At 36.6% G+C, this 25,747-nt stretch overlaps 1 protein-coding gene across 2 annotated transcripts in view; it reads right to left on the bottom strand.

Moving 5' to 3' along the window:
* MEGF10 (multiple EGF like domains 10) overlaps nt 1-23,939 on the bottom strand; it is a 74,114-nt gene extending 50,175 nt beyond the window's left edge. For both annotated transcript variants that reach the window (XM_071730524.1, XM_071730525.1), the window contains exons 1-4: nt 23,820-23,939; nt 20,129-20,230; nt 18,728-18,828; nt 13,554-13,646 (exon numbers count right to left, since the gene is read on the bottom strand). In XM_071730524.1, coding sequence (XP_071586625.1) covers nt 13,554-13,646; nt 18,728-18,828; nt 20,129-20,230; nt 23,820-23,935 — 412 coding nt within the window. In that variant the 5' untranslated portion in view covers nt 23,936-23,939. The remainder of the gene's footprint in view (nt 1-13,553; nt 13,647-18,727; nt 18,829-20,128; nt 20,231-23,819) is intronic.
* Nucleotides 23,940-25,747: the final 1,808 nt, after the last annotated feature.

Here is a 25,747-nt window from a genome sequence, read left to right as displayed (position 1 = left end):
ATTTTAAAATAACTCTGGGCAGTTACAGCACCAAAGATAGAGTGAGTCAACTATGAAAAAAAAAAAAAAAAAGCAAATAGCAAATAGTTATGTGGTACATCACATACTCAGTTCTGCTTGGTCCTGAAGGATCTTGGCAGGCAGGCACACTGAACTTAATTTATGCACTCAAATTCATTTCTCATGCATAAAGGTAAACACTTCAAAATGTGAAGCTGTGAAGCTTGTTTAGAGGCAAGTTCTAGCCTCTGCCTTGTAAAATGCTTTCAGTATGACTTTCCACCATTAAATAACAGATGTGGTTGCAGTGAGCTTCAATTTATTCAGAGTAGTCTTGCTAACTTAAAGAATTTTAAAAATATAGCATAAATAGTTTGAATAGTTTGAATTCCAGAAAGAAGTTGCAAAGCTTTCTCAATACAAGATTATTATTTGTTTTCATATGCAGAAAGTCCTACTCATTTCCAAATTGCAAGTATTTCCTTTTTAATCTTAGAATATACTTGTAGGGCAAAAGAAAACACAGGAAGTGTATCAACAAGCAATATTAATTAACAATTATGTGGTTAAAGTTCATCTGGATGTTACAAATTTGGTTATCCAATGTGTCTTCACAATCATGCAAATGCATCTTTCCTTGACTGTACCAGTACAGCCCATTAAAATCTTAGAAGCAAACCACTCAGGTCAAAATAAAAATAACAAATCAAATGATCAAATCAAAATAAAACCCTTATATTAAGGAAGAAATTTTAAGTTAGAAGCATGGCAGTTCTGTAAAAAGACAGAAGATTAAGGTCACCTAGAGTTCATCATGAATGTGTGAATCATATGGTCAAGTGATCTGACTTTATTTTTGTGTTCTGTTGATAACAGCAGTACAAGAGGAAAGCTTTCCTTGCAGTGACTGGAAGCCTGGGCTCTTCTCTTGGAGACTGACAACTATTGTTCTCCTAGTCTTCTCCCAGGGCAAAAAAGCCAGGCAGAGAACAGGCCCACTTTCCTAGACTAATACAAAGTAATTCAAGAATCCTCCTCAGGGTACAAATTATTCATGTACAGGAGCTGTTCACCCAGGCTACACAAATAAAAAGGGATTAGAGTCTTTTAAAGATCTGCTCCTTAAGATTTTTTTCTTCCAAGACAGGTCACTAGAACATGCATCCGTAATAGAGACATTGTGAGTGCCTACAGACAATAAAATACAGAGCAATAGAAAGAATTTTGTGTATTGCAAACACCCAGCTACACTGTCAAACCAACAGAGCAACTGTCTATCTTATTATGGACCCTTCCCTATGAAAATGTGTGGGTTTTGTTCTGGACTGTACTACAACACTCTGGTGTCTACACTACAGAGTACCTCACAAGTTGCCTTCATATGCAATTCACATGCATATGTTTGCATGGAACAGAAAGTGCAGTCTTCATTCTTAATTAGTCCTCTGATTGTTGTCAGGAAACTAGCTATTTTGGGATATACCTAAATATATGTATGGGTGGTGATGCATCTGAGACAGTTCCACGTTCTGTCATGAATGATCAGACACTCCTACTCATGCTCCTACTCCCCCATAATAAAAAACAGCTTCAATTTCTACTATTCATCGTCTGATTAATAGGGAATTAAAGTAAATTTAAAAAACTTTAAAACTTGTCCTGCCATGTCTGATAAATAGAAGAATTCAGACTGACCACCAGGCCATGTCTATTCCATTGCACTCCACAGTCAGGTGTGAATGTGGCCTGAACATGCCCTAGATTTAAAGACATGGCAGAGGAGAGAATACTGATTCTTGGTTGATAGCACATCCCTGTGTTCTTTCGCCAGTAGCTGGAAAAGGTAGATTTGGTGCAGCACTACCACATTCACGTAGTTTCTGGAAGATCTAGTATATTGAGTTTCAAAACCTCACATACCAGAAACCTCTACTACCATGTGTCTGCCATTGCATCCAACACTAAGGCACCAAGAATGCCTTGCTAGAAACTGCTTCACTCACAAGGCAGCAGAGGCCTTGTATTCCCTCTGCTCTTTTTACATGCTCATTCACAGTCCACATCCCTAGGATGACCCCCACTGTCTCTTGGAGTTTTACTGACATCCAAGGTGAACATGCACATGCTGCATCTGTGAACTTGAGCCTTCCTTGACTGCTTTACTGAAAGACCAGCTACCGCATGGCACATAATAATTTATTAGTCTCTTGGCATGATCTTCTTATTAAGTTTGCAAAAAAGCACTAAAATAAAAGGCATCATAAGGCTGCTAATAAGATTTCCAGTCTCACAACCATTCCCCCGACAATGGCCAGGTGGGTAACGAATACTGACTATACAATCTTTCACTACAGCACAATGGTAAATTACTAGAGAATGACAATGGTGGCCCCACCACAAGACAACTGTGCAATGTTCCTTTATGAAAGGTCTGTCAACACCCAGCATCCTTCTCTGAGTTTTTGAGAAACTGTGGAGAAATTTGCAGAAGCAATGGAAATAAATAATAATTTTGAATGGTATTGATATATCACACCTTTTACCTCTGTGTTTCCTGACTGGATAATCAATAATCTTTCCCACAGGAAATTAAGATGATTTGCCAGAAACTAATGCCCAGTTTACTATCAAAAAAGATAAGGGTTAAGGATGGAAACATTTGCTGTGGTGAGTTTGGTTTAATTTTAATTAGTTTTGGAGTCTAAATTTACCAACTATTACACCAGACTATTTCTGCTGCTTCCTAGTATTCAGATACTAAGAATGCCAGGCTGAAGGTTGCACAGCTGCTGATCTGGTGGACTGGGATAGTCTTTGAGTTAATTAGTATTGTCAGGTTACAGACTGTCAGAATAGCTGCTCTAAGTATCCTGACTGCACCAAGGTCACAGGCACATGTGCCTACGCAAAGGTTACATGCACCCACACTCAAAAGCATCAGCTTCTGGCTTCTCAACACATTCAGAGCCATAAGTCATCTGTCTCCACACAGGGTGTATGCAAAAGTGAAGCAAAGTACGGAGACAAAAGCCCCATCTTCAGAATGGTTTCAACACAAGGCTGATGCATCTCAGCCTCAGTAATTCCTAAAAACAGTATGAATCTTGAAGAAATGCAAAACTCAATCAGTAAACTGTGGTTAATTTTCTGTATTGATCATGCAGAACGGGCTTAATGCAGCTGTTTCATGCAGTGCACATTCTTTGTGCAAGTCGTTCTGCTTTCCCTTTTCATGTATCTTGCATTCACCATCATGTTTTTCTGTTTTAAATAGAAAAAAAGTTTTTTCTTTTTAAAAGTTGTACAGCTCCCTGTAAGCTTTCACAGTAGACTCAAGAGGTATTTTCTGCCTTCTCCTTATGCTGTAGGGGCATAAAGGAAAAATAAAATATCAGTGTTTAACAAACACTGTGGTGTTGATGCCACTTCTTGTCATTTTTCTTTGTATACATTTTGTTCATCTGGGAATATCTTTTTTTTTGTCACCACAGCAAGTGTTGTGCACATCACACAAGGCTACAAATACAGGACAGAGAATATTTTTCCCAAGAAAAAAATGTTTGCCTTTGAGAATAAGGGTATGGCCTTGTATAAATCCTCATTTAAAATGAGTAAGTGAGGCATGAAACCTTAAGACAGTACAAATCTACCACAACAAAGAAGTGCTCTCTGAAACTGAGTGCCAAAAAACAACTTTAGGAATAGAGGGGAAAATCAAGGATTCAAAGGTGAAAATACCTCCAAGAAGAAACTAGTATCTGTGATGAAAATTGCGATAATTTTGGGGCCTCTGTAGCATCTTCAAAGATTTGAAGTTCTTTATTTTCTAGTATAAGATTTTTAATGCACATTGTTATTATGCTGGGCTAGATGTGTTTTTTAGCTTCTGTGGGTGGCTGGTGATTTGCAAAATGGGATGGAGAAAGCACTCATTTTAACGCACAAGGTAAGAATTTTCATAATAAATATGAAGCAGGTGTGAAGAATTTGGTAACTCCTTTATTGTTCCTTATAAATAAAGATAATTAAACTAAATCTGGTCACACGTTTTTAAGGAGGGGCTTTTTGTTGTTGTTTTGGTTTTGGGGTTTTTTTCATTTATTCTTGACAAACCCTTATCATGTCCTGTTCTGTACTTTTCCAAAGAATGACCTATAATGAGAACAAAATAAGGCTATCAAATAAAGTCAGAGATCATTTCAGAAGTAAAAATCTCCTGAGAAACTCCAGGTTCAAATTTTTTCAAGTGTGCTACAGTTGCATTTATGACATGATATTTAACCCAGACAATGTTTATTCTAATGCTTTTTTGAAACTCTTCTCCTTTTGGCTTCCTTTTTTGCTAATGAGAAGGTGAGAATCAAAGCAAAAGTAAGATCTACTGTTCTTGCTAGTATTTTTTCTTAGCTGTCTTATGTAGCACCAAAACAACAGAATGAGATTTCATTTTGGGTTACACAGCTTTCTGCTTACACATATTTGCTGTTTCTTTCTGGAAACACACACCATTGTCACCAAAACAGAAAAGATTCTTACCACAGAATTAATTTTGTGTATTTTTATTATTTTAAAACAACTGAACACAAAATTCACTGACACAAAGGTCAGAAACAGAGTTAACACTCCCTCACCTATAATGTAATATTGTGAAGTACAGATTTAAAATAAGCAAACTGTGGCAAATACGCATAATTCCTATCTCTCTGTCTCCTCAAAACACCACCACTTCTTCAGATAGGTTCAAGGAGCCACAGCATTCAGTAAGTGAAAGGTGATTTTCTTGATACAGTCTATAAATCAAACTGAAGTTGCCCGTAACTTCAGCATCATCTCCTTCCTCCTTTCTAGGCTGTCACATCAAGGAAAAATCTAAATATTTGTGCCTTCCTTTACACCCCTCCCTTGACTCTCAGACCTCTACTGCCTTGTCCTTACTTCCATAGTACTTTATAGTCCAGCCCTAATCTATCATTTCTCATTCAGTATCCAAACACGGACTCCTACATTTAAATCACTCATGACATTAGCCCCTTTGTTGCATTTTCAGACTATTGTCTTCTCTATTTCTCTTTAACTTGTCTCTACCACTTGCACAGGTTTCCATACCTCAAGCCATAACGCTGCCATGGTGTGTTTGTTTCTCCATGTCCCTGACTCCTCCTTCCTGAGAAGTCCACTAAAAGTTGTTGCACTCGCTGTGTCAAAACCACTAACTGCCACAGTCCAGTCATTTATCAGTGTCTGCTTTCCTCCTCATCTCCTGAGTGCTTTGGGCTTTAATTATCTCTTTTCTTCTCCTTCAGTCAGAGGGTCTCTGAGACAGAGGCAACTTTCTGTTGTGTATTTTTAGTTGCAGGAGTCCACAAAACCCATCAGGGAGAGCCATGAGGTACACCACCAAGGATCAAGAATGACCATCATCTACAACTAAAAGTAGATCACCTGCAACAGGCCATTCAAAAACTATTCTGGTCTTTTGGAGCAGAAACTATCAATAAGAAAACAGTAACATTTCTAGGAGGGCTCATAAGTTACTTGCATTATCAGGGAATAACAAGCACAAATATCCAGGCATAGCCAGAGTAAGAAAAATAGGCCAATATTTAGATTTTTTTTATTTATTCGGAGGAGCAGTCCACACAAATTGCCCTAACGTTGTCCATAGTTCAGCATGTGGAAGACTAATTCTTCCCATTGTTCTGGAAGTAATAAACATACTTAACAACAATATACATTAGCAGAATCAATACTTCACCTATCTAACTGGCAATAAGAATTGGCAATCTCAGAAGAACTTCACAACAAAACACAGTAACATTTATGAAAGTGGCATTTAAATTCACAGGTAAGAGGAGCCACTTATCTCAACTCTTTTTCTCATGACCTTATCAAGGAAACACACCCAGGACAACTCTTCCCTTTCCACCATCAATGGATGCCCATCGAACTTTCAAGGGTTAACAGAAGGGAAATTTAATTCTAATTCATATGTTAGTGTTGTATTTTGAATACCTGAAAATGCTTTTATTGTTTTCCCAAAGAGAGTTCCATAACAGCATGAAGGCTTGAAAAGATATGGTGTATACAACACTCCAGATTAAAATTTTGTCAGAAAAGTGGATTGATGTTCTTCTTGATATGAAAGAAGGTATTTTGCACAACACAACAAAAGTTAATATGTCATACATTACATTACGGTATAATGTAGCTTCAGTCTATGTAACACTAAACTTGGATACAATGATATATGAGGACATAGAAAGTCAGAAAACAAAGCCAGCTATTGTGGAAAGCTGCATAAATATCCCTTAAAAACAAAAACAAAAAAACAAACAAACAAAAAATCCAAAATAAAAAAAAACCAAAACACAAGACCTTCAAAGTCACATTTAATAAAAAATATGAGATTGCTCCCTATATATTTTATATGCTCTGTCCTGGTCATCTCAAGATGCTATTAAAATATATGCACATGCATAACAGAAAATAAATCTTATTTCCCTTACAGGATCCCTCATATTTCTAAAATAGCAATGCTTTCCAGTAAAAGACTTATATTACCTACACTGGAGACACAGAAATGTGTAGTAGCGGTTTTATCAGAACACACTTTCTATTAAATATGGATTTCCTTTTGAGTCTTTTGTTTCTATCTGAATAAATTTGTTACACTATAGGCTTTTTACCCTGAGCATATTTTTCATTCTTACTTTTTGTTTTGTGTATAAGAAAGGATTTTATTCAAAATGCCAAGCTTTAATTTAATTAAGAATTTTCCTTTTTCACTGTAAAAGCCTTTTGATCCATGAAGTGGAAGAACAATGAAAACGTGTTTGTCAGATCCCATGAAATACGGGAAACATATGCCTTTCATACGCCATAAATTTCTGAAGATCCTCTAAAGTGCTTCAGACATCACAACACAAGCCAAGATAATTGCTAAAGAAAACATACACAGATTATTCTTGGTGTTCATTTTATCTTGCTACTGAGATAAAAACTGCTAAAATATTACAGAAGTTTAAAAATATAAGAATTTGATTGTACGGTATAAAATGAACAGTTGTTGATGATCCTGATTTTGCACGTCTCCTGTTGGGACCATAAATTAGCCCTTTTCCTTTTCTTCATTGACTTCAAGCATATCTTAATTTGTAAATTAGAAAAAAATGTGCTATCCTTGAAAACCTGTTTAGTGAGCCACTGGCAATACATAAGTCTTCCAGTATATAAGGCAGGCTGAAATTAAACCAGTGCTAAAAATACCCTTGCATTGCTACAAGAAAATAATTACATGGATATTACTCAAGAAATCAGCTTAGGTAAATACCACAAATACACTGACTTTACAAAATGGTGAAAAGAAGAAATGAAAAGCATCTCTGATCCAGAAAACAGTTACATGTCAATAAAACTATCACCATTTATTTCAATTACTTCCTTCAGTAAACCTCAGCATAAAGTTATCCTAATTTTGTAGAAGATGTATTTTTATTTCTACTTTGCTCAAACACTGGAACTGTGTCCAAGAAATCTATCAATTTCCCTGGAACTTCAAAACCAAAATGTTTTATAGGATATGAATTATATGAAACATAAGAATAATTTCATTTCAAATACATTGTTGTACTGAACTCCAGAAAAGCACAGCTACAGCGTAGCGCTAGGAATTTTCATACCATTTACCACAGTGACACTCTAATAACTCTGTCAGCAATGAAGGTGATGGCAACAGAGCAAGTTGCCATCTGTTTTTCCTATTTGTATTTAATCTAACTTTCTGGTGGCTTGATTTCCCAACTCATATATGTTCAGCCTTGTTAAAAGAGAAAATAAGGGAGTTGAATTGGCAAAACTGAGGAGAGGTCACTTAGGGAAATTACAGAAATAGTAATTACAGAAGAATTAAGAGTAGTAAAGGGCATGGGGAAGACATATATTATAAGAAAAAGTTAAATTAAAGACTGTTAATGACCTGCTGTCACTTTTGCTAACACGATGTATTTGCACGTGGCCAACTGAAAGAAAGGGGCAGTTCTGCATTACTTGAATGAGCTGTTTCTCTAAATTTCCCATAAAAGCAAGTAGCTCTCTGCAACTTCACTTTTGTATTTAGCAGTTTCTCCGTATTGGAAATCACAACTTTCTAGTGCAAGCATGTGGCTAAAGACACAACCTGTTTCTACACCCTGTTGAATGGCTTGAAAAACTTAAGGATGTGCTAGCTCCTTGATAGTATCTTGCAAGCTCTTTTAGTCATTATGCTTGTGACAAACAAAAAGGAAAGGAATACTTTGGTAAAAGAAGCTCAATTCAAGAGTCACAAGCTGTGCCATGAGATGCTCCCAGGCACTTGCCTATTACCCACACTAACGGTTTTGTTTCACTTGGGGTGCAAGTGTGTCTGTGGAAAACAGTTACACATCCACCCCTGCAGGGTTAATGGAAATTAAAAGCTTCACTGAGAAACTGGCAGTGCTTCTAACTCACGTGAATGTCTCACACAAGCTATGCCAAGGAATCCGGTTTCTGCCATATTCTGTGTTTGCCAATCCCATAAAGAAAACAGTGAGATTTTCATGTAATTTGTGAACTTTACAAACAGCCATTACAGTAAAGGAAATCTTTCAGCAGCAGAGCTGCTGCACCTTAAAGGTTTCCTTAACAAGTGCATTTCAAGGTAAGATTATTCTCTGAGATGCCAGCTATAAATGCCCAACTTAGCATATTAAGAAAAAAGCCAGTTCTCTTCTCACACTTTATAAAAGCCTGGAGCCAAATTACGCCTCAGTGCCACTCATTCTACCCCCATGCCCTCAGACTACAGACCGAATGAAACACTGTTAATCACCATTAGAATCAAATTAAAATACAGTGATTCAAATACATTTCATATTATTTAAATACAATAAAAATAGAAAAATTCCTGTTCACATTTCCACCAGCAATCCTATCATACTTGTCATAAACCAAAAACATGTCATTCCCTTTTTGCTTTACTACTCAGGCCAACTAGGGGATCTCGAAGGCTATAGCCTTTGCAGTTGATTTAGTGCAATATTGATTTTTGCCTCTTGACTCTGCTGTGGCTTATTTAGAAAGTGTCCTATTGATTTTGAAAGAATTATTTGTGGACTACTAGTCATGAGAAGGAAAACAAAGAGAATGTCCTGATTGCTCACTGGGGCTCTATATTAGCCTGCTTAGGTATCTGTCTTGCACACCCATTCAAAATTGACCATCAGATGCATATATTATGTTACAGAAAACACCGTTGCAAGAGCATGAGCAGAAAACATCGATGCACAAACATAGAACATGGTTTGATGATCTCCAGGTATCGAGACAGCCCCTACATGTAGCAAATTGTTACAGAAGACTACTTTATAGGCTATCTGTAGCAAAAAAATGCTCTTATAACTTGCAACAATCCAATTTGGCATATGCATGTTAAAACTCTGACATAAAGGATCACCTGGTTTGGAGGGAAAGGATGAGTTTGTTTCTTTCTTTCTTAAAAAAATCTATTTGTTTACATATTAATCTAGAAACATTCCTGTCTTTACCACTGTGATCTGTTTTCTCATTTTTGTCCTTGTGCCCAGCCCAAAACTGATGAATTTATACTTCTGATGTTCACAAACACTTCTTCAAAGGGGTGCTGACAGCACACTGGTTGTGCTGATTTGCTTACTCCAAGAGAGAAGTTCAACACATCTTCTGTCCACTCATTCATCATTGATCAGACTACTATGTTCAGTCAATAAATTTTTATTAGAATAACTTGGTTCGTGTGACTGTTATTCCACTAGAATGGAAGCATTCTGCAAATGAGTGATTTCTCAATCCAAGAAGTATTTCTTTTTAGTTATATATATGTTACCATCATCTCCTTCATCAACTGCCACTGAAATGCACTGTAAACAAACAGTCCCTAACACATTTCCTTTAGCTAAAAAAGAAAAGGCCTGAATTAAGACAAAGGTTTCACATGGAAAATGTCCCACAAAACAATACTGAGTCAGCTAAATTCTGAGACCACCACTCAGGCTTTCCTCACAGAGGAATACACTCAACCCTATTTTCCTCTCAGGTGAGATGTAATGTTTTTAAAAAGGTAGTGTAGGTTGGACTAGAATTTAGCACTGAAAGATTACAGCCTTTGTAGCTGTCAAATAATCACAAAAAGGAGGTAATGGTTGCTACAGAAGGAAACAGTAGTCTTGCAGAAAGTGTAGTCCCTAGGAAGGTTATTAGGCCATAGCACACAGTGGTATTCAAAGACAGGGGAGGAAGCTTGCTGATTCAGCTTTTGCCACACAATGAACGAATTTAGTTCATGCAATCACTCTGTCATTTTTTGAGAGAACACTACAGCATTCAGGAAGCACTTGTCTGCAATTACCACACAGAAAGCCACTGTCACATAGAAGCCATAGCATATAGTTTAAAAACTAATTTAAAGACACTGGTTAAAGACAACTGAGAAAAGACAAAGTTAAGCTGGGGGTTGGCAGATGGACATATGCTGAAACAGGATATTCTCAGATACCTAAAGATAAAATTCCTTTGTGTGGTGAGTGATATGAAAGGATAGTACTTGGGGAGAAAAGGTTTAGTTCTGCAGTTTTACAAAAAGTTTAGTGCTTAGGTAGAACAGCTGCCTCCAACATGCTTCCATCCATGAAAATGAACAAATCGCTAAATCTGGAAGTTTGCCTACTATCTCACACTTTGAGAATAATCTCTCTCTTTCAGTCACAGTATTTTTTTTGGCACCCAGTAATCATTAAGCCCCTGAGTGTCTGCCCTACAAAAATACTAGTCTGCCTGTAATCATCGCTCCTTCCTCATTTAAATAGTTACAGAGGTTTAATGTTTACATGATAGAAATTACTACAGTATATAGTCCAACAATTTGCACTGTTTTTTTTTAAAGTAAATAATTTGGTATGTCAATAAAATTATTATTTTTAAAAAAAAAAAAATATCTCATTGTACCTTTCTGTTACTAAAACTGATCAAGATGGAGGAAATACAGCCAAAAGCAAAATATTAGAATCTCCTAAGTAGATCAAGCAACAATAAAACTTAGTGCCAGAGAGTGAAACCCCTATTCTTTAGTGTCTTCCCAACACTACCCACTGCTCCTCTATTCAACTTGCTCTGTGCTGGAGTACTCAGACACAGGAATAAGGAAATAATACAGAGCTAGCAACAAACAGCAGCATTGAAACTCAGAAGGACAGCCTGGTGAAAGCAACATCTTTTTCTAGTTTGACCACAGGGAATGGGAAAAATGCCAAAACAAATGTCCCTGTAGCACATTCATAAAAATATCCCCTCCTCTCAGGACTACAGTAGCAATCTGAAACAAATTCTGGCAGATCCAATTTGCTCTAACACCACACAGAAGCCATTATAGGATCACCAACCTCTCTAAAGACTGCACTGTTCAAAGATACATGAACAAAGGCTCTTTCAGCCTTGACCTGTTGTGTACAGACACCTGATGTTTTGAAAATATCATGGCTGCTGTGCCAAGCAATCAAAACATCTAACTGAGGAAGAAGCAGAAGAAAAGAGCAGTACATGTATTCAAAATTAATTATACCAGACAGGTAAGGTAAATGGATTCTGGAAAATCCTGTGAGAGGAGGATTATTTCAGAAGACAGACTCAGAGGTTCCTGTCTCATCTAAAGTGCCTTCACATTGGGTTTCAGACTTGGAAATCTCACTCCCCACTGTACATTGCCTAGTGATACATGGGATTAGTTACAGAAGAGCTTGATACATAAGGCTTTCAGGAAAAAAGGCAACATTTTTTTATGATATCTTCAGACAATTCAGAACAGAAAATTAATACCAATCTTACAGTGATGATGCATTTCTAACTTTTCAGTTTTGCGACTTACACAAAGCTTGGTGTTTCGTTAGACTTTTCTATTAAAAGAATCACATCTAAGTATATAGAAAGACTGTTCAACAAATGTAAAAAAATTAAATCAAGCTCTTCCTTGTGAAATTAATTATTCATTATTGTTGTTCACTTTCTCTCTCAAATTTGAAAAAATAGCTGGCTGAACAATGAACTACAGATCAGTTCCAGATGAAGAGTCACCACAGCATCTTGCTTTCAAAAAACCCAAAACCAACCAAACAACAACAAAAAAAAAACCCAACCCCAAACAATTGCCCATTATTGTTGTTAAGCAGAAAAAAATAAGGATAAAAATATAATCATGTTATTTGTTATTTTTGTACTGCTCATTATACAAGTTTTTCACAGTTGTTATTTCTATAGGAATACCATATTAGGTAAGCTAGCAGTGTAATATCTTTACAAGACGTTAAGCTCTCATTTATGAATTAGAATTTCATATGGTGTGTAGAATTTACTTTGTAAACATTTTTTTTTTATTATTATTGACTAAAATATGTTCAACTAGAGGGTCACCAGCAGTGGCCCACTTTGAACTTGATTGTAACAAAATATATACCTGTAATGCTGCATTTCCAAAGACCTTACACACAACAAGGAATAGGCTACAAATTATAATTATTAAAACAATTAAGAATTACTCTAAGAAACACTATTTCATCCAAAGGGAAGATAACGTAACAATTCATGGTCTGCATGGACACTTACCTCTGAAAAAGGGGGGGATAGTGCACCAACATACAAACTCTGCCACTGAGAGTTTTATGCCCTCTGTCTAGAACTTACTGTGTTATTGCAGCCTGAAGTGTCTTGAATTAGACTCCACAAGAGTCTAGAGTAAAGAGCAGTGGAACTATTATTTTGTTACTATTTTGTTTTGCATTTTTGACATTTCGTTACGTTCTTGTATAAAGTCTTGATCTTCATCATTCCTTTACTAAGCAACTGACTCACTGATTCCATGTGGCTGCACCTGCATGACAAGCAGAAAAGGTGCCAACCTTCCTCTGACTCCTGCCATGTGTTCTCCATACTCCTTTCTAGCTCACCTCATCTCCTGCATGCATTCTTGTGGCAAAGGGTAAGCAGAAGATAGCTGAAGAAATGTAACTAGCAAGTGAGAGTAAAATGAAAAGAGGCTGAGCAGATGCTGGTGACTAATAATGCAAGGGGGGAACACAGGCAGTGAAAAAAGGGACAAGTTCCTGTAAGAATGAAAAAGAAGGATAAGGTTGTGAGAAAGGCTTTCCCCACAGCTTGTAAACTTAACCTGGCACCATCATTCTTTGAGCATTAAGAAAATTTTTAAAATATAGAATTTCTTACAGTTAACATTTAATTTTATCTACTTTATTCCAGATACTAAGTTCTTCATTTTCTGGCATGTTTCTGATCACAAAATAGCTTATGACATTTAATACTGCTACACAGTAACACTGCTTGTAAGTACATGAAGAAAAATCAGGTCAAGCACAGTATCCTGGTAACTCAGAATGACCCCTGACCAGAAAGCAGGAGAGATCAAGCATAGGATCAATGATAATCTGCCCAAAAGAGAGGACAACACCATGGAAAGGGCACAAGACAGGCAGAAGCAGATGAGAACTCACCACTGGAGCAGTTAGGTCCTCCCCAGCCAGGCTCACACTGACAGGTGTTTGGAGCAATACAACGACCATGAACACATTTATCAGCACAATGAGCTGTCAAGAGAAGGAAATAAAAAAAAATTAAAAACCAAACCAAAACAAAAAATGTAAAAAATAAAAAAAAATTAAAAGAAAAATGTAAAAAGAGTAATTAAAAAGAACTGTTAGCACTAGGAAAAATGCTCTAAACTTATTCCTGATCTTTCAGGTCTCAAATATAAGGTAAAACCAAAATAAACATGGCCTCTCTTCAAACTACATTTTCTTACTTTGCTCTCTCCTATTTTTTCTGAGTTTGAAGGCTCCAACTACAACCAAGTTGATGCTACTCAAATACTTTTGTATATACATTTTGTATATGTGGACTACTACTGTCCACATTTAATGAAAAAGGAGCCACCATATGACATAGGTTGGAAACTCATCTGAAAATGGTCCTGGGGGGGTTTTAGATGGCACAGGTCCCTTCCTACCTTAACCATTGTGTGATTTATGGAAACAAATTCTCACACCAAGAAAAAGAGGGGAACTTCTGCATGCATAAAAAGAGGGTTGTCTTGCAACAGTACGGATAAAAAAAAAAGTTTTCTGCAACAGTTGCACAGTTCAAACATTGCACAACTATACAATGATGATGGCTGAGGTAAGGCACAAGGATATAAATCACTGCAAACTTTATTCTAAGTGCTAAGCAGAGCAACTTGCAGTATATGATTTGCAAGCATGTGTTTCTACAGATAAGGTTTATTTTGAAATAGAGCTTTCATTTGAAGAAAACCTTGATGTACCAGTGATACCCTGCACATTGATGTAACTGACTCAGAACAGAAGACACAGAAGAGGAAGATTTTGCAACCAGCAATTGTTTGCTGGCATCATATTCATCATGAAATACCCTTAATTTTCCAAAATATATATACTGTAATATTTTCATACTAGTTTTAACAACAATAAAGACTTCAAAAAACGTGCACAGGATGGAAATATTCTTTGTATTAACATTCTCTGAGAAACCATGACTGTAATCTGATTGGTATACTGATAAATACAAATTGAATTCTGGAAAAAATAATAAGTTGGTGTTTAAAATAAGCGTGTTGGGACTATATGTGAATAGTTTCATTTCTGAATGCATTGAAAATGTGCTAGAGTAATTAGGAATAATGCTTGCAAAATGACCTGGTTTTTTTCCTAATTAAATATGATGAAGGACACTAGCTATCTTCATACTTTGTGTGGCCAAGAAAAAGGAAAGCCACACAGAGTTCATTCACATATATCATTAAAATATTTAATTACCTTGGATCTCAAAAATTAATGACATATTTTTACAGCTTTTAATTTTTACTCTCATCTCTTATTTCTAATAAGGTACTTTTCAGATTGCATTAAAATGATCTTAATAGAACCAAGTGGAAGAATATGAATTTTTAAATGTTAGATGATACAAAATATTAATATGAACCTATTTCATTGTTCTCTATTATTTTAAATTTTCTTTAAATGATACATTACAATTTTCCATTAATCTTATAATCATACATAAACTGCTTGTATCTTTGAAGATTCTTGCCTAACAGTGCTGCCTCCGTAAACAAAATGTGTTAAGTATCCTAGTAGTAAACCCTGAAGTAGTAGAGAACAGAAGATAGCTGTACACATACACACCTCCTCATGTGCATATGCATTAATAACTTAGCGAATACCAACACTCTCAGCCCAAATTCCTGAGCAGTAAGGCTCAGTACAAATTGGAAGGTCACAATAAAGTGACATTCCATCAAATACACTGTATAACAGATGAAAAAAAAAAAAACTAAAAAGATCAAGATGTAAGAAACTGGACCCAGTGATAGGTACAGAAGGAGCATTTTGAGCATGTCCCCACACTACTCCTCAGGCCATACTGAGCACATAGCTTCTTCCTACAATCGCTATGTAACAACACACACTGGCACTGCACAAATAACCATCAGCTGGTTCCACTAACATACAGTTGTCTCAGAACAAATTCACACCAATGAAACTCTGGGTTACAGTGTTTACAGTGCAGAGGGGTCTCTTGAATGAGAAGTGAGTTCTTTTCTCAGCAACAGTAGAATAAATCAGCAGCAGTTTCTCTTCTGCCACTGATGTTCCAGTTTTCCATTAGCAGAATGTAAATCAAACGAAACTCTTCAAAACAGGCTACCACTACTAAGCCTCCACAGAAGTTATCTGTAAGTAACAACAACAGCCAAAACAGTTCGGACTGTAAAAATGAAGACATATGAGACAAGGACTACTGATGGAAATTGTATTATATAAGTATTTCTTCTTCCAAATTAAATTTAATAGAGATAGATTAAACCCAAAACAAATATATGGTTTACAAATACACACATTTCTTGATCAAAGAAGAGGCATATGTAATTATTTACTTTGGAGAAGGTAAACAAAAGCAAAGAGTGTTTGAAAAAATGCTCAAGATATTAAAAAATTAAATATCCAGTATTTCCTTTTTTTTTTTTTTTTTTGAGTTTCCTCATGCCCCCAAATATACCTAAACAAAAAAACCAATTTTTCTCTACACTCTATATATGTGTAAAAAACTATTTTGTAACCAAAAGAAATTATTTTCTAGACATGCTATTAACTGATTTGTGGCAACTAAATTGTAAATTGTAGTTTACATCCCTAAGAGGCAGCATTTGTAAAAAAGTTATTATACTGAACATGGTGATAAGTGCATCAAAACTTACTGCTTTACCTACTATGAGATGTAAGGTCAGGAAAACATGAATAGCATTAGAATAAGCGGAAAATACATGAATGACATCAGGGTCAGAGAAAGTATTTTATCTTGGTTTTCTGTGGAATTGCTGGACATGATGTAAGAAAATACTTACACTCAGAATCATGTGAAAAACTTCACATGAAGCCTTTTCGAAATGCAGTAGTGTAAAAAAGCTCCAAAAATTCAATGGCAGAAGGAAATTGCATCAGTCATGTGTTCGTCTTTTGTAAGGAATAAATCAATTATTGTATGAAAAGCAACCTCAGCTTGCTCTTGCACATTTTCTTTGACATTTTCATTTTCTTTCTTACCCCTTTTGTTTTGTGTATGATTGTTTCCTTCAAAATCTTGTCTAAAATCTTCCTTGTCCAACTCAAAGATCTATTTCAATGGATCATAACCTTTCATTTTCTTGCTTTTATGCCTGTATTTTAGGACGTTAGTTTTTCACTTTGAAATGCCAGACATAAAATAATTGACATAAAGAAATCTTGTTACATTTTGGCTGCAAATATGCACATAAATAAGTGACCAGGCAAATCAAGTGCAGTTTCACAATTAGACTCGCACCTTTTAAGCAAATAAATCACATCATCAAATGAGCAGATACCTGAAATCATACCTTATTTCATGAGATTTCAAACCAGAAATCTATTGGAATAATAGCTGAATTTATCCTGTTTTTGTACTGTAATGAGATACCCAAATTACTTCTTTCAGACAAATGGCTTCCAAGACAAGAAGTTATACTATATGCCTGAGTGTACTTTGTTTTGGCACTTCTGCTAGTACAATTCTATCCTGATTTGGATACCTAGTCTTTTAAAAGAACAAACAAACCAAAACACCAAAAAACCAAAAAAAAAAAACAAACCCACAAACAAACCACCAAACAGTTTTGTCAATTAAGTTTAGATACAGAAACCATCCTAGACTGGAAACAAAAAAAATCTCTTCTATCTATTCTACATATTCCACAAGGTTTGACCTTAACTTCCTCAAAATTAGAGTCCCTCAGCACTTATGGTGCAAAATAAAACTCAAAAATCTTTTAAGCCACATTATAAGCATATTTTTTCAAATAATTCTTCATTTCCATACTGTATGTTATAACATATCCTTTTTTTCTTACACTTGATGACTAGTTTCTATTAAAGTGTATGGTATCTTGTAATTTATAAGACAGTTTATTTTATATTTCATGTGTAGAAGATATTCAACTGGTAAAATTCTCCTTTAATGTTCTTAGAAATGTGCTGCATTACCAGAAACTGCAACAGCATAAAAGACAATACCAAAAAAATGTCAAATGATTTTGATTCTGTTCTATATTTGCATACAGAAAAGGGGAGAGGTGCATGTGTTTTCCAATTAGTCACCATTTTTTGTAGAGAAAAAATTCTGTTGTCTTTCTGCCAGTGATATTTCTGCTATCATGACACAGGAGAAGAGTCTTCCCTTTAACACTGTCTCTTACCATCCCATCTTAGCTGAGAGCAACACACTTGCTTTCTAAGTTAAACTGCATGACTAACATTATCAGATTTTAAGCAGTCATCATCTGTTCTATTATATACAGCTTCCCTACAAGGAAGGCTGGTTGAACCAATGAAAAGCATGAAATATTTGCTGCCTTCTGTTAACTACTGAGCTCCTTCTTTGCCCTAAATTCTCAGCTCTGTTTGAAGGTCATGACAACTGAAGGTCTCTCAATGCCTTCCAGGGTCAACCATTACAAAATCAAAGAAATGCAAAGTTAGCTCCAACAAAGGGTATTTATTTTTACATTAGTTGAAGTCTGAGGCACTCAAAAAATGATTCAAAAGTCAGACCATGATATGATTACTAGATCTTCCTAGGTCTGTACAAGGTTGTACAAGAGACAAAAGGAGAGCTTAAACAAGGCCACCACCAGACTTGGGACACAGCAATTCCCTCTTTAGACTTAGGAAGATGTGGAAACAAGCATGTGCTACAAGAAAAGCTGGTGCTGCCATTACAGATCTCTGTATCTGCAAGAGAGGCAAAGTGCAGGGATTAACTGGGGCTATGGAGAAGAACATTTACTTCCTTTCTGGTTTTGAACCTTGTATCTATTTACTGTGTTGGATAATGCACTGATAGTTGTGCTGTGCACTTTCCATATGATCATTAACTAGAATGAGGGCTGGCTACTTAGACATCTGAGATCCAATTATATTGTAGTTTGCATATGCACGACACCACGACTTCACCAAGAGTTGCATGTGCATCACTGAGCCCCTGGGACTCAGCTTCCCCAGCTCACCCACCAGAGCAGAGTTAAACCAGCATTGTACAGAACGTATGGCATTTCAAAGTAAGAAGAAGCTTTACTTACGGACACACATTTCCCTGCTTTCATAAAATCCAGGGCAGCACTGGGATTTACGCCTATACATCGTTTTTTCACCATGTCTGTAGGCAGTACGGTAACTGATCCTAAAGAAAAGAATGTATGGTTGCTACACACAATTCCTGGTTCAGAAACAAAATAATATATATTCTTACACATTTCATAAAAATATTCAGTAAGAGGAGAGAAAATAAGCTCGAAGAGACAGAGAGTTATCTGTTGCTGAGTTCCCTACCCTACCTTATGTCCATGGGTGGCCGGACAGCAGGTAAAAAAACTTGGCCACTTAACTAATATGCAAACCAGATCATCACTGCCTTTGCCATTAGCATCCCCTATGGAACCTAAGGTCTGGCAGTACAAATCAGTTTGCTGGATCACTACAGCTATCAGTTTCCAGGGGAAAGACTTCTGTGGATCATCCTCCCAATGGCAAATCAATTTTCTAGGAGCAGTCAAGAAAAGAGGAGATTTGGTGAAGGCAAGAGATGGGAGGGCTTGAAGGAGAACTGAGACTTCATGGGCAGCCAGGCAGCACTGCACAGCTCTCGCCATGGGCAGTAGTGAGAAGTGCACAGAAGGATCAGCACATAAACTTGACAGAAACAACAGAAATATAGCTTCCTTATGACATGAAAAAATAGTATTTATCAGAAGAAAGATCTCTCACCACTCTCTCCTTTCTCCCTTATAGACATCACCATGTCTATAAATCTCCCCCTCTGGTTCCCCTGGCTGCTGAACAGGTACTCTGCCATGCAGTAAGCACATTCCCACAACACCTGCGAAAGTCTGAACTCCCAGCAAAGAACAGATCAGATATAAATGATGTCACAAGTAAACAAAGTGAAATCTCTCTTCAAGCTCAGTATCTGCTTTCCAGATACTATTTGTACTGATCTGCCTCCTCCAGCTCTTGTGCCCCAGGAAGTCTTTCCTTCTGATGGTCAATACTTATGGGTATATTCCTTTGAGGCAAATGCTTTTTACAGCTGTCACCAGTTTCCAATCATTCACCTTTTCTGCAAGCACAAGGAATTTCCTTTAAAAAATGTTTTTATTTTCCTTTCAAGTAGTGTACACTTTTCCCAGAACATTAGGTTTGAAGCAGCAAGGGGTCTCTCATGAGATTTCTGAGCAAATATATCTTGCAAGGTCTAGGAAATTTAAATCTGTGTATTGCCCATTTTTTCTTAACCTGTTGTTGGCATAGAATGAGACAATACACCCTGACCTGCTAATAAAACTTATTTTGACATGGACCACTGAACAGACAGTCACTATAGCTAAAATATTCTGCATGTCATGCATGATTTTGACAGACACAAAATCTTTACAAGTATCAACAATATCAGCAGTTTGACAATATTAACAATTGTACATCACCTGTGTCGCGTGCACTTAAACCAGTTTAGGATGTCAGTACAACTGGTGTAGTAAATTTGGTCAAAAGGATGCGGATATGACTCTTGTACTGTAACTGAGTAACTGTGGGGAGAGAGAAAACAAGTGGATTAACAAGCAAGTCCTTTACAGTACAGCCTGATATAAGTAAGACTTCTGTTGAGTCCTGGTATAGAAAGGAATAAATACAACAAAATACTCATGCATGATGAAAATTCACAAAAATTCAAGTTTAAGTAAAACACAAGCTACCTAACTTTATATAAAAAAGCTATTAATTGAAATGTTTTTCTTCTACCAAGAAAATAAAAATATATATGTGGAGGGCCATCATGTCTCTAGAGTGTCTACCTTTCACTAGAATAAGTAGTTGACTTGAATAGTATTACCAGATATTTAAAGAACAGTAATATAAGCCTAAATTAAAAAAAAAACAAAACAACCTATATTTAAAAAAAACACACCTAAGTCTCAAATAAGCAGCAAGTTGAAGTAGTGAGTTGTATGTGCTCTCCTGTGACAATACACTTTTACTAGTATCACTAGGTAGCTGGAAAACTAATTAGGAGCCAGAAAACAAGGTATCTTTTGTTACCATACAAGCAGAAACATCTCACTAGATTTTGTGAGAAATTTCTGTTTAAAACTGTAGCTGTATCCATAGCAAAACATATTCTTTGGTACTGGAAAGGTCTGCCAGTGCGTTTACATACTATGTGGGTGTTAGCAGAGAACTATACCTAATAATAACGGAAAAACAATTTAGCAATTATGCCATCAAATACTCAATCGCCAGCCAGAAATTATAAAATACTAAAGTTCATCCTTGTAACATGTATACATTGAATATAGAAAAAAATGCCTCTTGAATCTGCAAAACCCTGGCTCCACTATTTCTGTTTACACTGTTTAAAATGTGCCGAACTTATTTCCATTAGCAAAACCCCTCCCACACAGCTAACTCTTTTTCCCTGTTTACAATCTTTAAATGTATCTAGACTAATCTCATCGAAATTCTCTTCAGAATGTCTCCTAATAAGCCAACAGACAGGTAATGCAAATTGGTAGCAGATAAAGAAATTGGCAGCAGAAGTAAAGAATTCTGTGAAAACCCAAATACAGAAGGAAGACCTGCAGCTACAAGTTTGCAACCTCTGGCAATAATTGATGGGAAGAAGGAACTTTTTACTATAAAAATTCAGAGGAAAAATGCAAAAAATAAAAGCGAACAGAAACCAACAGAGAGGAAGCAGCACCAAGGAGCAGCAGGCAGCAGCCCTACCAGTGACTTCAAAGAGACAGCAATCCCAGCGCTGAGGCGATTTTCTTCGGAGGGTGAGAAGAACTAATTGCCCTCCTTATTTTCTTAATAGCCCTTTCCCTGGGGTGATTAATTTGTAAAAAAAACTGTTCTCCCTGCTTTTCTCTCCCACTATTACTTCCTTCTTAAGACTCCTTTCAGCGTGGTGTCATTTTCCCTGAAATAAATCACTGTGATTCGTCCAAATCTGAAAGCTGGTGACTTTTGCAATTTGTAGGATGTACGTGTGCAGTGGCTAGTTTCTCCCCCACAAGCTAAATACAAAATATTATTAGTTATAGACCGTGACAATCCCTTATTTTGTTTATGAGCTCATTTTTAAGAGGATTTTTTTTTCAGAAACACTATAGCAAAGTCCTATTATTATTTCCCGCCTAACTATAAGCACAGTGCCCTACAAATAAACCTGTGCTCTGAAGTACAGAGCCTCCAGAGCTGTCAGTGGGGCAAGAGGAACACAGCTCTATCCATTCTTCAAGCAAACTATTCAGCAGGCTTCTTGTGCTGGCAGTCACTGAGTCCTTGATTGCGCAAGGGGGTTAGAAAACATGGGAATGCAGGGCAAGTTCCTGGAGTAGAACTAATTCCCAAGACGAGACAAAACCCTAGCAAGCATGTGGCCAGGAAGGCTTTCAGTCACTTTCACTCACGTCCTCTTTGATCTCTTAGCACCTATTGTAGGCTAACAGCCACAATCTCTCTTCCTACTGTCATCACGAATAGTGAGGGAAAACACATCCAGATTCCCTTACTGCTCACAACTTACTCCCTGTTTTTCCTACAGCTATACGAAGGCAAGCAACCCTAATCCTTTCAGCTGTTTGACCCTAGACCAACAAAACATTGCTGGGGTGCCGATGCTTGCCCGAGGCTCTGTGCTCTTTGTTCAAGGCAGGGCACACTCTATCTCTTCCTGCTGTGATCACAGATAATTTGTAAAGACCATTTTACTGCAGGTTGGGGTAGATTTATTTAAAGCATATAGCACTGCCAATAACAGCAGTGACAAGCCTGTATCCGGGATTTTCCTCTTTTCCATGCTTACGACCCTCTGTTGCTGCCCTGAGCAGCATTATAAATGTTCCAGTAAGTCTCCCTAGAGTTGTTCCCCATTTCTAAGACTCAGCAGCAGAAGAAAAAAGTTTACAGAACAAAATGGACATGTTTGCTAGATATATTTCTCTTTCTGCAGACTTTGACTTGTTTGTTTAAAAATACATTCCACAAAGTAAATAGTAATACTCCGAGTTTTTCCTTTTTTCTTTTGGTATGTTGTAGCTTCCCTTAAAACAACTTTCATCTATAAAAGTAGCAGACAAAGCACATGAAATATATATAATTTTCCAGTAACATCACAGACACATGCTTGAATGCTGTAGACATGTATTTAATATGATATCTACTTCATTTACATATTGTTGTATAAAACATATTGTACACAACAGAAGGCGAAGAGACTCCAAATGTTTCACATGAAGCTCAGGTAAATTCCTGGGGAAAGTCCTTAAGTAATTATTTTTAGAGAGACCTTATAAAAAAAGTTTTTAAAAGTTTTAATTTTTGAATTTTTTGTAAAGATTCAGCAACAACAATTACAAATAAATGGGCAGTGGCTGAGCAGCACTCCCAGTAACTAAGGATAAAACACAGTTTACCTTAAATGCAGCAAATGTTGAAGTTCTCAAGTGAATAGTTGAGACTGTCTCAGGAACCATCTGATCAATTGCGGGCATTATAATAACAATGAAACTGTAAGGATTGGCTTCACTAAGATAGCCTTTACCCGAGGAAAGAAGTACAACAAATGCTTGCAGCTCAACCTCTCCTGCTTGTATGTAAGGTGACCCGGTGAACAAAGGGATCAACTAAATAGATTAATTTAAGGAAAAAAAAAAACCAAAAAAACCCCAACAACAACAACAAAAAATTAAACAACAAACCTTAACTCAGAGTGTTGGAATTCTGAACAGGAAAGACTCAGAATAATCAAATTTGGCCAGGCTCCAACATGGTGCATTATATTTTGCATATGTAAAAGCTTATTTTCAGTTAAACTGAGAAAAGCTATTTTTACTCACTTCTTGTACGCCTATGGTTGTGTAACAGTGGCTCATGATACTGCAGGGTTTTTTCTTTAATCTGAGCCTCTACTCCAAAGATCACTGCATTTCAGCCCAGTGTGAAAGTTATTTGCTTGTGAACTTACTTTGCCCATGCATGTAATACAAAATTTTTTACCCAGTTCACTACTCAACTAAAGGTTTTAAACAATTTAAATTGTGCCCAGTAAAACAAAACAGAATTATTACAATAAGAATTAAATAAGAATACTTTTCAAGAGAAAAGTATTACCTTTCCCAGTGGCTACACACATTGGGATCTTCCAGATTCAAAGGCAAAGATGTCCCCATCCAATGGTACAGAATTAAGATAGGGAAGACAAAGAGGGAGTTCAAATGAAGAACCATCTTTCCAGAAAGGTGGCTGTAATAGAAAAATATTTATAATATATTAACAATATTATACAAACAATAAAGAAGCAGAAACTATTGACCCATAGATAATCAACATATATGATATAAAGCAACAAGTATTTCAAGAAACACACTTAGAACCCAAAGAGAAGTATTTCCTATGAGTGGCAAGACAGCTGGTGAACAAAATACAGTTTAGAGCTCCCACTGTCTGATCAAATAGCAGGCAGCCAGGCTCAGTCTGTTAAGTGATGGTTTGTCCACACCAAATGACAAGAGCTTCAGTTTTAAACAAAGGCTGGCATTTGCTCAAGACTGCAACAGTAGACAGGTTCAGCCGATGACACACTGCCAGAAGCCCTGCACACTTACTCAGGAGGGATTTGTGCTACTCTGTCCATTGCAGTAGCACCCCAAATTCCTGCAGCCTGCACTGACCCTTTAAAAAGGTCAGATGCCACCCCATCTCAAGTGACCACCTTCATTAGGAGCTATTCCCCAAAAATACGCAATGACTTCATTATGTGGTCACCCTGAGCATCCAGGGCCTGGGCCAGCAAAGGGTGTCATGACCAAGACCTGGCTGGGAAAAGCTGCACCTTACCACCTGGGCACTGCCTCAACCCGAGTATCTCCAGGAGCTGCCCAGGCAACAGCACCACGTGGAGAGACGCAAGTCAGAGGGACAAAAAGCAATATAGAGAAGTTCTGCATGGCTCAGAGAGTGCTTTTTATTTTTTAAAGCACATATATAAAATAAATTACATATATTCGTGAATGCCTCTTAGCATTTCTTTAAGATGCTAAACGGTGAAAGGCACAATGTGAGCTCAGGACTTGCAGAAAATGGCACAGACTAACCAGCCTGTAACTCTGAGGCAACCAACTTAATTAATCAGGGGAGGCATTTAAATGACTATTCATTTACATTCTTAAGAGACAGCTTCAAGAGACATCCTGCATTGTTACTGCTCTTTAAAAGTTGAATTCCCAATACAGTTTGCAAAAATACCCCCCACCTCTGACAGCTGTACAATTCTCAAATAGAACAAAAATTCTGGTTATAAAAATTGATCATAGCAACACAAAAATCTAAGAGGTTACACTAACATTTTGACTAGGTCTATCTTTGTTTTCAAGCAAATTATTTTAATTTGCATACTGAAACACACTTAACCCAACCTGCCATTAATCCATAAATGACAGAATGAATGCTCGTAATAGGTTATTTGTAATGACCTTAGCTACTGTATTTCTCTTTCAGTGAATATTTGACCTTTCATTCTCATTTTCACACAAATTTTTGCACTATGTAGCCACAGAGATCACCCAAAAACTGAGATTATTGAGTCTAACCTGTAGTATAATAAGAAAATAATCTCTAATAAGTGTTTGTTTTGAAATAATACAATATTTTATATAAAGTAAATTAATCAGAACTAAAAATGTCTTGCTCTAAGCATCATGTAAAGAGAAAAAGCAAACCACAATTTTAACTTTATTTTATGAAAACAAAGTCCACTCTGCCATGAAACAAATTCGGGATAGTCTTACTTTACAATACCTTATTGTGAAATGAACATAAAAAAAGCTCACAAACTGAAATTATTCTATTTAGGAGATCTGAGGATACAGAGACGATGCTTTTTTTGCTAAATCCCCCTTGAAAAAACAGTTCTGCTGAAAGACATTTCAGGGTCCCTAACTGTTTCTCTGCATGAACTCGCTCACAGTGGTAAAAGTGAGTTGCTTAACAAGAAGTAAAAGCAGTAAAAGCAGCTGTATTTTCAGCTAATAATTTCAACA

Source organism: Heliangelus exortis, chromosome Z (genome assembly GCF_036169615.1).
Source record: "Heliangelus exortis chromosome Z, bHelExo1.hap1, whole genome shotgun sequence".
In the NCBI taxonomy this organism is placed as follows: Eukaryota; Metazoa; Chordata; class Aves; order Apodiformes; family Trochilidae; genus Heliangelus; species Heliangelus exortis.
The sequence above is the reverse complement of the archived record's forward strand: the minus strand, read 5'-3'. Positions and strand labels throughout refer to the sequence as shown.